This window comes from Epinephelus lanceolatus, chromosome 13, assembly GCF_041903045.1.
Source record: "Epinephelus lanceolatus isolate andai-2023 chromosome 13, ASM4190304v1, whole genome shotgun sequence".
Taxonomy (NCBI): domain Eukaryota; kingdom Metazoa; phylum Chordata; class Actinopteri; order Perciformes; family Serranidae; genus Epinephelus; species Epinephelus lanceolatus.
This window is the reverse complement of record NC_135746.1, coordinates 28,937,625-28,954,838: the sequence shown is the minus strand read 5'-3', so window position 1 is coordinate 28,954,838 and position 17,214 is coordinate 28,937,625. Positions and strand designations below refer to the sequence as shown.

The 17,214-nt window shown below is 40.0% G+C and overlaps 1 protein-coding gene across 1 annotated transcript in view; it reads right to left on the bottom strand.

Moving 5' to 3' along the window:
• Positions 1–555: 555 nt before the first annotated feature.
• man1a1 (mannosidase, alpha, class 1A, member 1) overlaps positions 556–17,214 on the bottom strand; it is a 201,358-nt gene continuing 184,699 nt past the window's right edge. The window contains exons 8-12 of the mRNA XM_033648713.2: positions 16,619–16,734; positions 12,347–12,566; positions 11,472–11,644; positions 10,993–11,108; positions 556–1,401 (exon numbers count right to left, since the gene is read on the bottom strand). Coding sequence (XP_033504604.1) covers positions 1,275–1,401; positions 10,993–11,108; positions 11,472–11,644; positions 12,347–12,566; positions 16,619–16,734 — 752 coding nt within the window. The 3' untranslated portion in view covers positions 556–1,274. The remainder of the gene's footprint in view (positions 1,402–10,992; positions 11,109–11,471; positions 11,645–12,346; positions 12,567–16,618; positions 16,735–17,214) is intronic.

Here is a 17,214-nt window from a genome sequence, read left to right as displayed (position 1 = left end):
CTTGCAAACCCTTATAATCGCTGATAATTACTTTTTTGTGGTGAGCAACAAATAAAATCCTGAGGGGAAAACTGCAAACGTGTAATTATTGTGGTCAAATTGGAAAAAATAGTTTCATATTTGAAAGGGAAAAACAGTCATCAGCTTGGACAAACCTGTATCGCTCAAACCCCAGAAATAAAAAAAAAGAAATAAATCCAGGATCCGAAGCCAGAAACTGAACTGTAGATGAGATGCACAGAAGAAGAGGGTTAGCTTTGTGTAAACGTCATGGGGAGAAAGTGAATTTACTGGCAGGTAGAGAGCTGGTGTGGCTGGTCGTACTGTGTCACACCCAACACTCAGAGGAAGGAAGAAGCAGTCAGGTGTTCAGGTAATAGGGAGGAAGCAGAGGTCCTCAAGTCCTGCAGGGCTATAAAAAGAGGCTCGGGTTGTGCTGCGTCTTTCCTTTACTCCCACAGAGACAACCGCGTGTTTTTATAAAAGCAAATATTCCTCTCAAGACGATGTAGAAGTAAGGTGGTGGTGGAGGTGGGGGAAATGGTGGCGCCAGCGTTGGCGCAGCAAAACCGGTTCCTATTTGGATATTGAAGCGGTACAGCAGAAGGAAAAAGAGGACGCGCGTGAAGTGAACGGAGCATCCTTCAGCTCGCTAAGTCAGCCTTGTAATTCCTCAGACGGGAGCTGCAGTTTTTCTCCCAAAGCTCAGGTCAAAAAATATCCACATCAGGGAGACGACTGCTTCAAGTCTGTCAGTGTTCTCCTTCACAACGAAAACAACAGCTGCAGCTGCTAACAACAAAAATCACTGACGAATAATGTAACAACTGGTCAGACCGTCCCTCTGAATGAGTCAAAATAACCAGTAGTGAGATAAACTGCCACTTGATGCAATGACATCTTCAGAGTACCACTTTGATAATGCAAGAATACTCAAAAACTCACAATACCTGTCTGACGATATCATACTTCCATTCTTTTGATGAGTTATTATCCGGCAGTAAATGTGTTGGTTCAGGTCGGCGTCTGGACTCAACCAGAGCTGACCATAAAAAACAAAAAACAAAAAACAAAAACTGGATTCTACAGCAAGAATTCATTGCCAGCAGACTTGAATTCTGTTTTGATCCCATTGAAATAAAAAAAAAAAAAAAAATCCCAATCAAGAGGCATCTGTAACCATTGGGGACTCCAAATGGCTAAACTGTTTTCAGACAGACAGCTGGAGGCTCAGGTATACAGGATCAGAGGTTCTCGCACTTGGGAAGGGTCCACTACTCCACTTCGTTGGGTATGTCTGTTTTGTCCTTCTTGATGACGGGTAGAGGGTGAGCCTCGGTGTTAAACACCCAGTGGTCGAACGGTAGGTGGTCATCGTCAGAGAAGAGCAGGTAGAGATACCTGAGGGAGACACAGAAGAACAGGCTTTATTTAACACACCTAACAGTAGCTGTGCATCAGCACCATCACACCTACGCTAAAATAAACTCTTAGAGACAGAAATAGAAACCCAGATATTGAGATTGTGATCATTTCATGGAGTACTCTCCATTTGTTGAGTTATTGTTTTCGTGCTCCGCTGTTTCACAGCTGTGAGACCTTTAGTGTGTCTGGCTCAGGAGTGTGTTTATTTATCACAACAACCTCTGCATGCATCTTTCCATCACACAAAGCCCTTTGGCACATAGTGCTGTGACACCTGTAAGAACCAAAATAGCAGGTGCAGTTGGAGACGCCCAGGTCTGACTGATCTGCACAAAAACCTTTTGGAAAGTTAAAAATAAGGGAATAAGGACTGACATTTTGGGAAAGAGAATAAAAAAATACTGCTATAAGAAAAGAAAAATAGCAAACATGTTGCAGAATTCTTACTCACAACAACTGGAAGATAGCAGTAACAGTTTTACAAAATATGATTTAACTAGGGGTTCACTCCAAATAAGGTTTTAAAGGAATACTTCACCACCCAAGTGACCATTTGTAAATCAGTTGCCCCGTGTTAGGTTGAATTTGTGAAGCAATCCTCGTTTTTCTCACGTGCCTCCGGTGAGCGAAGAATCCAAAAATGACGAAAATTCTTCATGAATTACGGTCATAGGGGTCAACCTTTTACAACAGCAAAACTATGTCAAAGTATCTGTTCACAAACACTCAAGTCTCTTTTATCCAGTTGTATACTCAGTACTCAGACTAGACTCACAAGTCAGTCTTTAGACGCTTTGCTTAACTAAAGACTGATGACTTTCTCCCTGATTTTGTGTTTAGATGGGCGGATACAATTTCAGAGTTTAAAAAACTCCCTACGTTGCAGAACCAATAATAAATCTGCAGGGCGGTCCTTTGGTGACTCGCTGAACTCTTGTGCTTGTAAACATAGTCCCACTAGAAACACGTGTAGCGGCACAAAATGGCTCAGCCGTGCTCGCAGAAAACGCCATCAAAGTTAGCGGATGTTTGTCGCGTTTGCGGCGACACATTCTCGCCAACTAAAAGAAACAAACATAATCTTTTACAAGGCCAAGACTCATCTGCCCGGCCGGACTATAACGTTAGAGGGAATCGCCTTGTTGTTTACAAATACTTCCGGGTAGAAAACCAGCAGAGCTTTTAGCTAAATATATAGCCTATATATCACATTTTTCACATCACTGTATCACCGTTTGGACTAATCCGATGTTTGTAAAGTCTATAAACACAATGATTGAACAAACATTACTATTTCTGTGTGCACGTTTAGCTGGGCTAACCGTTAGCCGTTAGCCCTGTTAGCTGTTAGCGGTGTCTATAATAGGTAAAAACTCATTAAACGGTCCGTGAAAAAAATATCTTTTCCAGCGGATATCTTAGTTACAACATGATTGAGCTAGCAAAGCAGTTTTGTGTTGCTATGTGTGGTATTTATTCAGTTTTGGGAAATCACGATGTCTAGAAAGCATCAGTGGCTGCAGCAGCAGCAAAGCTATCAGGACATCATCTGTTAAAAGCCTCCCGTTGTCTGATACCACATGAAACTACTCCAGTTAGCTCAATAATGTTGTAACTAAGACATCCGCTGGAAAAAATATTTTCTTCATGGATGAGCACACGTTTGATAAAACGGAGTTTAATCTCTCGGCATCCATTTTCAAGCTCTGTGTATTTGTTTCCTTGCGGACAAGAAAATGAGGAGCGCACATTTCCGAGAAGGCGTGTCCTTTTCAAAAATGCAAGAGGCGTTGCTTTGTTGCCGGCCGTTTTCGCCGGTGTGTTAAACACACTTTAGAAAGGAGTGTCCCCAGACTATCTGAAGGCGGAGACCTCTGATCGTCTGGTGGCGAGACTATACTCAGACAGCCCTTTCTGACAGACAACTGAATGGAAGGTGAAAACTTATCTATGCTCTTCAAAGCCAGACATTGACAAAAACAGTAATTTTACCTTGCTGAACATGGGAGCTGTTGGTCTACTGCTGCCTTGGTCAGTAATTTGTTTGTGTTATTGTGCAAGAGTTAGTTTAGATTCACCAAAGTCACACAATAACACAAACAACCAAACAGGCAGTGGCAGACCAACAGCTCCTGAGTTTAGCAAGGTAAAATTACTGCTTTGTCAATAGGATTTTAGCAAAAATCTATTTGTGTGGGAAGTACTGAGCATCCGACTGGATAATTAAGACTTGGATTATACTGCACAAGTTGTGTGAGAGTTTGTTAAAGGATGTTTTGATATAGTTTTACTGATGTAAAGCACGATTGCCTATGACTTTAATTAATCAAGTTTTTTTTTTGGTTTTTGGATTCTTCGCCCACTGTGTGGGCACAATAGTGAAACAAAGTTTTCTTTGCAAACTCAACATGGGGTGAGTTTTTGATATACAAATGGTCATTGGGGGGGTGAAGAGGTTAAATATCACTATTGTATAGTTTATAGTATAGTTTGTGTATATACATAGCCTGTGTACTGCCTGCGCATAGTTTGACAAAGCAAAACACATCTGTCATGATTTGATAAGGATATAAAGATGAGATTAGTTTTTTGAATGAATTTATATCTGTAAGACAAATATTACTGGTAATTAATTTAATATATTAGAATAGGTCTAGGAGAATTATTCATTGTACAGCTTTATACTGATGGGGTGCTACATAATTGACTGTTATTACTTTATGAAGAAGGGGTGGGAATAAAGTTTGTACTTCCTCCTAATTCTTTTTGGACATGTAAATCAAATCATTATATGCTGTTAGTAACGTGTTTTTATGTCTGTCTACTACTGGATGATTATTTTGTTTATTTGCTGCCTAGATGTTCGAAACAAACTGCTACTCACAAACTAACTACCTAATAGCTGAATATACATACTATAGTAGACAAGTGAAAGAACTACATCCACTGATGAAACATGCGATGTCGGTGCAAGCTAAAGAGAAAGCTTGTGAGTAGACTTTGAGATGTTTTGTGAAACTAAAGCTGAATTTGCTCTATCAAAGTCAGAAAAGTAAACCTGCTGCAGATTCCACCTGATCATCTGTTCTCCTGCAGCACAGACAATTTATCAGCACGGAGATAAAAACTCTTTCAACGAACTCTTGAGGGAAAATAATGTTTTGATTATATAAACAAGCCGAAGATGACTCGTTTTGGGATCTAAACTGTTTACTTGTTCAGTGTTTTAGATATTTCCAGATATTACGTTGTGTTCAGCTGTTGCAATATTTATCCAGCCAAAAAACAAAACAAAAAAATAAATAAATAAATAAATAAAAATTATAAAACAGATGTGGAGCTGAGAGGGAGGGACGGGTGCGGCTCGGGCTCAGACTAGTTTATGAAACTTGGAGTGATGAAATTCTGCAGCCCAATGTCATCAGATCTTATGAAACAACCCTAAAATAACATTATCCATAGAAAGAGGAGGGGTAGGAAAGTGAGTAAATAAAGTGAGTTTTTGGATGGTTGCTGTTCCACTGTGATCACCTCGAATTTCATCATGAAGAATAAGAGAAAAGATCAATATACAAAGAAAGCAAATGAGTTTTTGTTGAGAAAATTCAACTGAAGACGAGGGACGATCTGTGTGTCAGCCGACTAAAACTAATGTTTCAGCAGAGGAGCTGCTCGTCCACGAAGCCCTCAACCTCCACAACAAGTCCCTGTCCTCCTCCGCCTGCCAGCAAACCACAAGAAAGCAGTGAGTGATTGAAGGCAGACAGCAGTGTGAAGTATGGCCGTGTCCTTGGCAGCAGCAGGAAGATGGATACTGGAAGTGGCTCCGCACGGTGCCAAGATCCCCGAGTAACATTAGGAGGATTAGACTTATGGGCTTGCTGCTAAATGGGATTGATATTTTCAGGTCTGTCTCTGATACCACGGATGTGATGTGACTGATGAGGCAATCATTGTGTTGCTGTCCAGGCTGGTGGTCAATTACACTCATATTTTTCCTCTAGTTGTCTGTGGGAGGCTAATGAGACATTTTCTTTTTGTTCCGCTTCCCCTGGAAAACATTTTTTCATGCCTATAAAGATATTCATATCTCATTCTGACTTTGTCATGTTCAGTTGGATTTTTTTTTTGACACTGATCAACAGAAAGAAAATACTTTTATCTGCATGTCACAGCCTGGTGGACCTGTGAGAGGAATCCTGACATCTTACTTTGAGTGTGTTCAAGTGTGTGTGTGTGTGTGTGTGTGTGTGTGGGGCGGGGCGGGGGGCGGGGTGTGTGTAATCAGGAGTAGAGGTGAGGCTTGTTAAAATTTACTGCCTATAAAAAAAGCTGGATTGGATGGCACCTCGCCCCCATCAGGCTCTGTTAGGCTAACCTTGACTTCCTGTCAACAGCTGTCTGCTGTTGGGGGATAAAAAAAATGATAGAAGAAGAGGAGGAGAGGAAGAGAGGAGGAGGAGGAGGTGAAGAGGGGAGGGAGAGATAGAGGATGCAGGAAGAGGCCATAAAGATTTCGATGGAAGTAAAAGAAATGCAGAGGACCATAAATTTGGAGGAAGAGTGGGAGGAAGAATTCAGAGGCTTCGCTGCTGCATCACAAATGGATTAAATACAATCTACAATATAAGAAGAAAGATTTTAAATGAGAACTTAATTTATTTAACATATTATTAAACACCACTTCTGACATACAGGCCAGCTTGTGCACAAAAAAAAAGGTCAGATGTGTAAAAGTAAAAGGCTACATTGGGTTAGTGAATCTAGCACCTCAAGGTCCCGATCAGGCAAATGGTTAAAAAACGAGCAGATGATGGAAGTAGCTAAGGAGTGAGCCATCTCGTTTCCTTCTCATCTCTGTTGACAGCTGCACATGCTCAGTTCTAATCAAGCACTCGCAAGAAAATGGCGTGTTCAGTTGGGTGGTGTGGCCAAAACGCAAACTTTGTATCGTGCAGGTTGCTGTGAGTTTGAGAGCAAGGCGATAAAACAGTGAACAGTGAACTTAAGTCTTTGTTGTTTGACATCTGCCAACAAATAAAACACTTCTTTTAAGGGCAGCTGAAAATTGACTCCAGATAAGTTGATTTCTGACCCACTTTTCCGACCAGGCAAGTGAAAAAAACACATCAATGTTGAACCCTGGGTTAGTTGAACGATTATGACTAATTAAAAATCAATTAGAGGCATCGAATAAATCAATAAACAAAAAAGTCAAGCTCTGAGGAAGGCATACTGTGACACACAGAACAGTTGTGTTTGATTTAGTCAACAGCACAATTAATCTGCATTTACTTTGTAATTGTTGGTGATTTTTAATCAAGAATGGCCAAAATTGACTGATTACAGATTCTCTTCTGGTACCAATCGTTAAGGAGACATTCTTCTTGGGTGAAGCTATCCCTCATCACAGGGGAACAGCATAGTGCTGAGACATTCAAAGTCAAAAGAGAGAATCAGCCTCATTCTTCTCAAAAGAGCTTCTTTTGAGCAGCTTATTCACAAAGTTAATAATAGTGTAAAGGTTTTCAGAAATATTTGGGGTCCCTATCTGGAGATGATCGGTAAAGATGATTAATCAATTAATATCTCTGGGTCCTATCCTTGCTCTGTGTGCATTAATGTGTTTATGCTAGGTGGATGAACACAACATACAATATGACGTGGTATAAATGTTGCATGACTAGACATTACAACCTAGAAGAACGTGCGTGTCCTTTTCTTTTTTCCTTATCATTTTTCTTTTAATTTTGAATGTTGTTTGTACAGTTAAATCATAAAAAAATACATATTCTTCCTCTTACCTTTAGTGCTATTTATCAGTCTAGATTGTTTTGGTCTGAGTTGCAGAGTGTTTGGAGATAGTGGCCGTAGAGATGTCTGCCCTCTCTTTGATATAATAGAACTAGATGGCACTCTGCTTGTGGTGCTCAAAGCAGTCGTTCCAGATATCACAACTCCAAGGTAATCCACAGACCTTGTGAGCAGTTTCACGTAGGAACTATTCTCTTTCTACCAAACTACACCCATCAACTGTATCACTGCGCAGAAGGAAGTGTGCATCTACTGCTAGCTCACCTAGCACCACTGAGCTAGCTAACGTTACATGAGGCTCTTGTCCATGAGTAGACGCACACTTCCTCCTTCACAGTGATACGGTTGGCGGGTGCAGTTCAGTAAAAAGAAAATACTTCCTACATGAAACCACTCACAACAAAGTGTATTTTTTGGCGCTTTGAACACCACAAGCTGAGTGCCATCTAGTTCCAATATATTTGAGAGATGGCAGACATCTCTACGGCCGATATCTCCAACACCTTTAGAAACTAACAGCAAAACAATCTAGATTGATAAATAGCACTACAGATAGAAAGAAAAACATATTTTTGATTTTAGAGTGCACTCTCTTTAATACTTGCTGGTTTCTCAGTCTACTATAAAAATAAAATAGAATATTTTTGGACTTCTGATTGGACAGAACAAGATGTTGAAGACATCAACTTGTACTCTGGTTCATTTAAAATGAATGAATAAAAACAAATGCTGCAAATGTGTGCCTGTTATTTTAGTGTAGATGAATAAATAAACAAACACACATATAGAGCATGCACACACACACATTCACACTTGTTAAGCTGTAGTTGTGATTTCTCTTCGTGGTTTAAAACAGACTGTCTTCCTGAACACAGTTGGAGAGCCATCTGAGAGGGAAAGCCCTATTAGCCACCAGACATCACACTGTGTGGCTGACAACACATTTAAAGAGCCATTTGTAGACACACACACACACACACACACTTACACTCTCACACACATTAACACATATAAACTCAGACATGCACAAGATGGCAGTTAAGTGAGAATATCAGGCGCCTATTAAGAGGAAGTGAGAAGTGGTAGCTGTCTGTGGTGCTCTGGGACATGTGGCGTTTCTCACAGTTTCTGTCCTTCTCTACTTTTTCTACTATTTAAGATCCATCCAGGCATGATTCCTGAGTACAGTATATACTGTAGATAGTGGTCGGTTGTTGAAATATGTTCTGGAGTCAGACTGGTTCATTTCGAAAACATTTGTGTCTAATTATTTTCACATTATTTATTACATGTCTCAATCATCAATCAAAACTCATTCCAGTTTAGTGTGGGTGGATTTCACCCACCAACTGAAATTAAATCGGTTCAAGCTGTTTTAACAGTACAATATGTGATGAGTCAATACAACATTTGATTAGTCCAAAAAGCATTTTAACAACAGCACCTCCATAGATATACTCAGAGGGAGAGGTCAGAGGTCAGAGCCTGACAGCGACGTCTCTGCCTGTTTTTGAGGCATGTAACATTGGTGCAATAACAAGGATGACATTGAGGTGGTGTTTTCACTGCAAGCATTCATGGTTTTCTTACCATTACATGTTCATTGCCGAAATATGCTGTATGTCCTCAAGGACTAGAAGAGTGTTTTGAAATATGTTGTTAACATCCGTCTACACCCTCCACCTACTCTTTTATTGACAGGTTTTTATGTCACAGACTTACAAAGCACTGTCCTCTACAGCTAACATAAAGGTATACCTTGTCAATGTGTGCTCCTGGTGTGCAACCTTCATGCATGTTGTGATAGAACATGTGACCTATTGCTCTACAATGCTACCAGTGGTGAAAAACTCCACAGGTCACCTTTAATAGACCTGAGATATAAATATGGTACCCCAGGGATTTTGGTTTACAACCCCTTAAGGTCAAGCAATGTTGTGGCGTCATGTTGGTTTGAGGGTTTAAGCACCATGTTATAGATTCGTCACCAGTTATTTATCATTCCCCATTACGCTCTCATTTACTCTCACATCTCTACTATCTACTGTCTGACAAAGACATGCAAATGCCCCTATAATACTTGAAAAGAAAAAAAATTAAAACAATATTTATTTGTAACTCCTTGTTTTAAGTTGGATGTGATTGATAGTTGTGGCCACTTTTCTCTTATAACGTTCTTAGATTGTTTGAATATATTTTAGAGGCCTGTAGAAGTAAAAATATCTTTGATTCTTCAAAAAAAGCCAAGTTCAGAGAAAAGGCAGAAAACGTTTTAGCATAATAATGTGTAGCAGAGCAGTTGTTATCTTTTTGCTTTCCTGTTAACCATCTGTTTTTCTGAAAGTAACGTTTTACATGTGTTAATTGTTTTTATAGCCAATGGGAACGGACTGTAACATAACTGAGACCTTCACCGACTTCCTCAGTTGCCTCTAGCAGCCTGCGGATGGACTTCTGTGTGCCGTGTCTTCCAGGAAAATTCAAAGAATCTGACGTTATGTGCGTTCTCAAGGGTCTCACCTTTCTTCAGCGCAGTCACAGCACTAAAAGTGTCCAACACTAGCTAACGATGCTAACATCAACAAAAGACAAGCACAGCAGAGTTCACATACGCTGCTGTGCCTGGGCAGAGATGGACCTTCAGTTCGGGCTGTAGCAACATGAATTCAGCCAGTCTGTCTAGTTTATCTTAGTCAAGTCAAGTCAAGTCAGGATTTATTTCTAGAGCACATTTAAAACGACGGCTGTCAACCAAAGTGCCATTTTTTTAAATCTTAGGAGCTACCGTCCACTCTCCCACTGTCTAAGTGGTATCTTAGTGGTGAGGAGAAAGGTAGACCCACTGTGCGGTGCACGGAGCAGCTGATTTTTGCTTCATTTGTGGTCTGATAAACAGTAAACCCATCAAATTCAGCGCCCCACATCATAATTCCAGCCCTTATCGGTACTGGAAGAAAACAATCATAACATCAGATGAAACACTGACGTCAAATACATCGTGACATTGTAGCTCTAGCTGGCTGTTGTTTGCTTGTTAACACGGACAAATTGCTAGCTAGCTAACATAGCTAAATACTGCATTGAGTGGATAATGTTAGCTAATTTATCCAGACTCCTGGGGCTGGTTTACAAATTATTTCATCAACTACCATTAGGGAAGCAACCAACACCAGATCCATGCAGTGTAGCTACATCATAGCAAGCTGGCTAACCTTAGCTTGCTTGCTCGCTAATGTAATCTGTTGGCTAATTAATTATCAATTTACCACACCAGCTAACGTGATCCAGGATACTAACTAAGATGAAAAAAGATGTAATACCAAGCAAAGGTGTATTACTAATAATAGTGTTCTACTAGCCAAGAGTAATGCAAGGCAGGGGCAGCTAACTAGCTAAGGTAACCTAGGCTAATAATGTGATATGATGACAAATTGATCTTCAAACATACAGATTTTCACCAGATATATTAAACAGCTTCAATCCACAGATGACAGACAGCTGTAAAAGTCTCTTTTAGATTCACTCAATGTGTGAGTGTGTTTTACAGTAACCTTGCCAAAGCTCCAACTCTCTGGAGCTTTGTCTGAATGAATGACAACATCATACTTTATGTTTGTGAGTGTGTGTTTGTGTTTGTGTGTATGACTGGGGATGCAGGGGCCTTGTCCCTCCATAAAGTGCGCTGACAGCACAATCATAAGAGGACAGAAGCGGAGGCTGTGCGTATAAAGATGCTCAGTTTGTGTGTCTTACTTGAGTGTCTCGGCCAAGTAAAAGCTCTGCTGCACGTCGTCGTGGTTGGGAGATGAAGAGTAGACGTCTCTGATGCCGCTGTAGCCTCCTTCTACTTTACAGTGCTGCTCCAAGGCCTAAATGAGGGACGGTGATAGAGATACAGGACAGGAAGAGAGAGAGACATCAGTGACTTGCAACATCAATCAAGCTCTTTATGTACTTAAAATATCACTAAACCTCAGGGTGGATATTTGCTAAATATAAAAACAAGTTAAATAAACTGACCTCTTGTGAGCTTCCTTCCTGATTTGTGTTGTTTTTAAGAACATTTGAAAAACTGCCAAATAATTCAGTGATAGCTTATGTGCCTTACATTATTGACAGAAAATCTAATTGAATTCCACTTGCAGTACAAGAACATTTTGGTCCAAACTGCCAGGCTCTTGCTAAACACGCTATGACAAGAAGCAGTTTTTCAATTCAATTAACAGATGTACCTGAACAGCCTCCCAGCCCCACTCCCTGTATTTGGGGTCGTGGGTGAACCTCCACATGTACATGTAGGTCTCTATGACCTCCGGACGGAGGATGAAGTATTTCTCATTCTGGCGGGTGGCGATGGCCTCGACTCCTCCATCGAAACGGAACGCCTCTGGGCCCAGCTTCAAAGCTAGAGAGGAGAAAATATTGTAAATGTAAAGTGTGCAGGTGTAAGGATTTTGAATTGTGACTGATTTTCTAACCTTTGACTTTATAGTTTATGTTATTAATATTCATCCATAATGCTTCCCTATTTTACTTGTTTTACAATTTCATTTGATAAACAATGTTGAAGTGGTGATGTTGCCTTTAAAACATGGTGACTGATGTGAGAAAAAAAGGATAATTAGATTGAAGATGAAAAATGGCATATGGCTGTGATTAAAATAAAAGACTTTTCAATAAGAACACTTGTCTGTGAATTTACGCTAATCTGATGACAAGTGCAGCATTCAAAAATCTGACATCCCTACTTAAGAGCAGATGCTGTCATTGTAAGAAATGTAACTTGAAAATACAATGAGAAATAACTTTCTGAAATGAGCAATATGGCATAGTTCAGTATTTAGAAAAATTCGGTTCCCAGTAATTATTCCATCCAGCAGCTGTCCATCTGGATATTAATATGACTCTTTAAATAAGACTTAAACTATCATTTCTAATACATTTTGATAGAATTTTTTTTTTTGGGACTATAAAAAATGACAGCAATAAACTAAAGAAAATGTGACTGAACTCTTAATCCAAACTGGCTGTCAAATTTAAAACCAAAGTGATCAATTAAATGGGAAAACAGGAATCATTTCATCATCTTCCGTGTGTACATTTTTACCTGTTCTGGCGTAAGACTCATGACAGGTCCGGGCGATCTCAGCAGCCTGCTCCATCTGGTGGCCCGTCTTGTCGCTGGGCGCCCCATCAGCACCCAGAGCGATCATGCCGCCTGCGAAACAGGTCAGGTGACCCATCTTATGCTCCAGCAGCCCTCCCTTCCACTCCGCTATGTAGGTCAGCCCACCGCTCGACTTCCTCATCAGGTTGGTTTCTATTGCCTGAAAGACAGTGGTGAAAGGTTTTATTGGCTGAATTAGGTTTGATCCTTACGTCTGAATCATACATGTGATGATACAGACATGAGTTAAATATTTATCCCATAACCTGTGATCATCCTCCTTTCATTACCAGGAAAATCTGAGAGTAGCTTTAGAGATAACTATTGTAAAATTCTTTGTATTGCAGCTGCACCTGTTTCTCCATTTCAAAGACAGCTGGTTATTATAGTTGCTTTAAAAGGGACCTATTATGGCTTTTCTTTTTTTTCTGTTATATGTAATGTGACAGTGTGAGATGTTCATATGAAACAAGGCCAAAGTTTCAAAAAATGAGGAGCAGAACCCTCACACTTCAGACCCTCCTGAATACTTATGTCCGCACCTGCTCTAGGCACACTACTGCAAGTGTATGCATTATGTAGCCTACGCTGCTACATGTAGCTACATGCTAAAGTCAGGGAAACATGTAATCTTGGCTGCCAATGTTATTAATTTCCCCCTGATTTTGGACCTGCTAGAACATGTCCAGTTTTATTTAAATACTTTTATTTATTGATTGATTTTTAATGGGAGAGACTGCTGTTACACACAGTTATTCCTCGGCTGAAAGTGCACTGCTACATGTAGCTACATGCTAATGTCAGGGAAAGGTGTAGTCTTGGCTGTCGATGTTGTTAATTTTCCCCTGATTTTGGATTATATACCTGCCAGAAAATGTCCAGTTGTCTTTAAAAACTTTTATTGATTGACTGATTGATTTTTAATCGGAAAGAGTGTTGCTACACACAATCATTTCCCAGCTGTAAGTACGCTGCTACATGCTGACGTCAAGATACACAATCTTGGTTGCTGACGTTGTTAGTTTCCCCCTGATTTTGGATCTCATTCCCACTGGAACAAGTTTAGTTGTAAAGATTTGGGTTAAGAAGCTTTTATTGGGGATTCTTCACAGTAGGAAGTGCGGCTATTCACTGCTACAGTCATTGTGCACCTGCAATGACGGTCAAGATGCGGAAGACGTGGATACACTGACCAATCAGAGCAGACTGGGCTTTTTCTGGAGGGGGGCTTCAAGAGACAGGTTGTAAAACAGAGTGTCTCAGACAGAGGGTCAATACAAATGTTCCAGCACAGACAATATGAGGGAAATGCAGTGTTCTTTGAACATTAAATCATGTAAACATCTTCTAGTAGACACTTAAAATACAAGTATGAACCTGAAAATTAGCATAATAGGTCCCTTTTTACTTAAATAGAATTAAACTTATTTTACCTTTAAACCAGCCTACGATATATACCATTTACTTCTTTTACTTTTAAGATATCTGCTACAACCTTGATACAACAAAGCTTAATGGTGCTTGGTTTTTGTGGCTCAAAGCAACAATCTTTTAAAGCTGAACAGCAACAGTTGTTTCCAAATATAATGTTAAGTTACACATTTCTTGTTGCTACCAGTTTGACAATCATAATTTCAGCTGTCTATCTAACTTCTATGTATATATACAAACAATTAAAATGTATATATGTGTGCTTGTGACGTGAATTGTTTCATTCATAAAGACAAGATGGCTTCCTTCTACACATGTTTGGATTGGAGCACAAGCTTCAGAACAAAACACAGATCTGGAGGACACTGTTCACCACAAGGTCTGTGTATTATTACAGGTAACCATTGCTGCAAAGACATGATGACTCTGGATATATTTTGGGTGGCTCAGACAGTATAGAGCTGCCACAGGTTATCGTATCAGTGTAGTGCTGTGACTCAGATATTCACCCTGTTGCTGCTCTCTCTCTTCCTAGGATTCTTCTTGGCAAATAAATCAAGAGCGCCTATAATCCTTGGAGATCTGGAGGGATTATGGGTAAAGTATCCCTGCATGGTTAATTCTCTTCTTATTTCAGTCGCCACATAATATATTTGCTCCCCAGCGTGTTACAGAAAAACAATTGGAGAGTCAGCCCTCTCCAGATGAGACCCGTCGCTTGTCACCACGACTTAAGTTGACAATTTATTTAAACAGAGAAAAGCATTCTGCATGTGTGTGTTGTCTATCTATTCACTTTAGGAGGCTGTAGATTCATCTGCTCCCTGTCTTTGTCTTCTTATATGAAAGTGTGTTTTTCTTTGTCTGTGCCACCATCTCTCCGTCTGCTCAAACTTACTATCTGGCTCCAAAAGATTAAAGAGGAAACACTGAATATTTGAACATTTTGGCACAGCAGTGGTCCAAGTGAAAGACAGTGAACACTTGATCACAAAATTACCACTTAAAGCAAAATAAAAATCTCCATAAGTCAAACAAACCTAATTTAGTCTAACACCAATTACAATCGTAGTCACCCCAGAAGGAATTTATGGCATTAAAACGCTCATCACTTAAATTATTCCTTTTATTATCTCATGTGCAAGAGCTTCAAGGTTATTTTGCCAACTAGATTCCGGTAATATCCCCCCTGCAGGGAGAAATAAATACAACAGCAAGACCACTTTTCAGGCATTAGAGCTGACCTCGTGTTTGTTGTCCACTATTATCACACAGCCATTTATTATGACTCCGAGGGTGCATGAGGGATGCAAAATCCTGTGGAGAAAATCCATGCAGCTTCCCATCTGTAAACAGCATGTTCAGAGCCTGATTTTGGCCACTCAATGACAACAACTTCCAGTTAGAGGTCACTGGCTATGTATTATGCATTCATAGTTTCTAGTGGCTGCCCATGTAGAGTTTAGGTTTTCACATATTGATACGCTGAAGCTGAAATTGAGGCAACAGACCAGTTCTCAGTGGGAGAAGAAGTGCAACAGATTGGAAATTACAGCCCATAGAGATCAGTGCTGTAACATGGTGTGATGGTTGGGACAGATAAGGTGCTTCAACCCCATTCACAGATGGTGCGTTTAGGGACCTGCAGACAGGTGACGTGATGGTTTCTGTTTCAGTGGTACAATTACAGCTGCTAGAAAATAAACCCACAAACTGATTTTTTTTTAAAATTCATGTTCAACTGACACTAAAAGTTTTTAAACCTTTATGTACTCTCTATCAAAAGTTAGTATTCGAATTGGTTTATTTGTTTTGTGCACAATACTATAAGTCAGACGCACAGTTAGGAAGCTCACCCTCTTTAGGCTAACTGTTAATATGGTACAGCTGACTTTCTGTAGACTGAGGATTAGGCTGAAGAGGCTGAAGAAGAAGATGATAAAGAAATGTAAGAAAGGAGAAGATGTAGCTGAAGAAAAAGCTGAGAGAGTGGAAGCTGTAGAAGAAGAAAAAGAATAATAATAATAAGAAGAAGCTGAAGAAGAACAAAGAGAGGAAGCTGGAGAAGAAAAAGCTTAAGTAGAAGAAGCTGAAGGAGAAAAGGAAGAAGCTAAAGTAGAAGAAGCTGTGGAAACTAAAGAAGAAAAAACTTAAGTAGGAGAAGCTTAAGGAGAAGAGTAAAAAGCTGAAGTACAAGAAGCTGAAGAAGAAGAAAAAGCTGAAGTACAAGAAGCTGAAGAAGAAAAAGAAAAAGCTGAAGAAGAGGAAGAAAAAGCTGAAGTAGAAGAAGCTGAAGAAGTAGCTGAAGAAGAAAATTAAAAAGCAAAGTAAACTAAGCTGAAGAAGAACAAAAAGCTGAAGTAGAAGAAGCTGAAAAGGAAGTGGTGGTGGTAAAATGTGAAGTTTGACTTTAACTACCTGACAATAATTGTTTGGCACAATGTCCATTACAGTTAAAAGCCCAAAGTGACACCAAATATTTCATTTTGTCTGACCAACAGTTTAAAGACATTCAGTTTGCCATCACATAAAACAGAAAGGCAGCAAATCCTCACAAGACATAGTCTGAACCAGAGAATATTTGGGATTTTTGTGTGAAAAACTGATTTATTAATTATCAAAATAGTTGCAGATCAACTAATCGTTGCAGCTCCAGTGAGGTCTATGAGTGGGTCTAAGAATAAATCTACCTCCTGTTTCATACTCCAAGAGTCAAAGTCACCTTTAGACTTATTGAAGAGATTGCGTGTGCATGTGTGTGTGTGTGTATGTATGTACTACCTGCAGGGCATCATAATACATCTTCTTGCCCTCCTCGTCAGTCTTGTCAGACATCAGCCAGGCCTTGAGCAGGTACTCATAGAAACTGTCGCCTAGGCCACCCACGGACACATGATCTGCAACACACAGATAAAGGATTATAACACACACGCACGCACAGGCCTCCTATATGTATGCTGTTTGATACTGCAGCTGTTGGACCATCCATAGATCACCCACACAAGACACGGGGTGAGATACATGTGTGTAATATATAAACGGGAAAATACCTACAGTCTGTGATATACTACAGGGTTATGTGCATGCATGTGTGTGTGTGCGTGTGTGTGTGTGTGTGTGTGTAAAGGGGTTGTTATCGTAGATGAGCCTCCAGCCAGCTGAGCTGTACTTTTGTGTTTGCCCTCCTGATTGTCAGTGAAGGCTCATCCATATGCATGTGTCATTAACAGAGTCCAGCCCTGTTTGTGGTGTGCAGAGATTAAATGTCAGCTGTGATCATCTTGAAGAGAAAAAAATAAAAAGGAGCCAGGTGGTGAAGACGGGTTGGTTTTGAGCCAATAAGAGTACCTGGCCTCCTGCAAATATGATATTAAAAC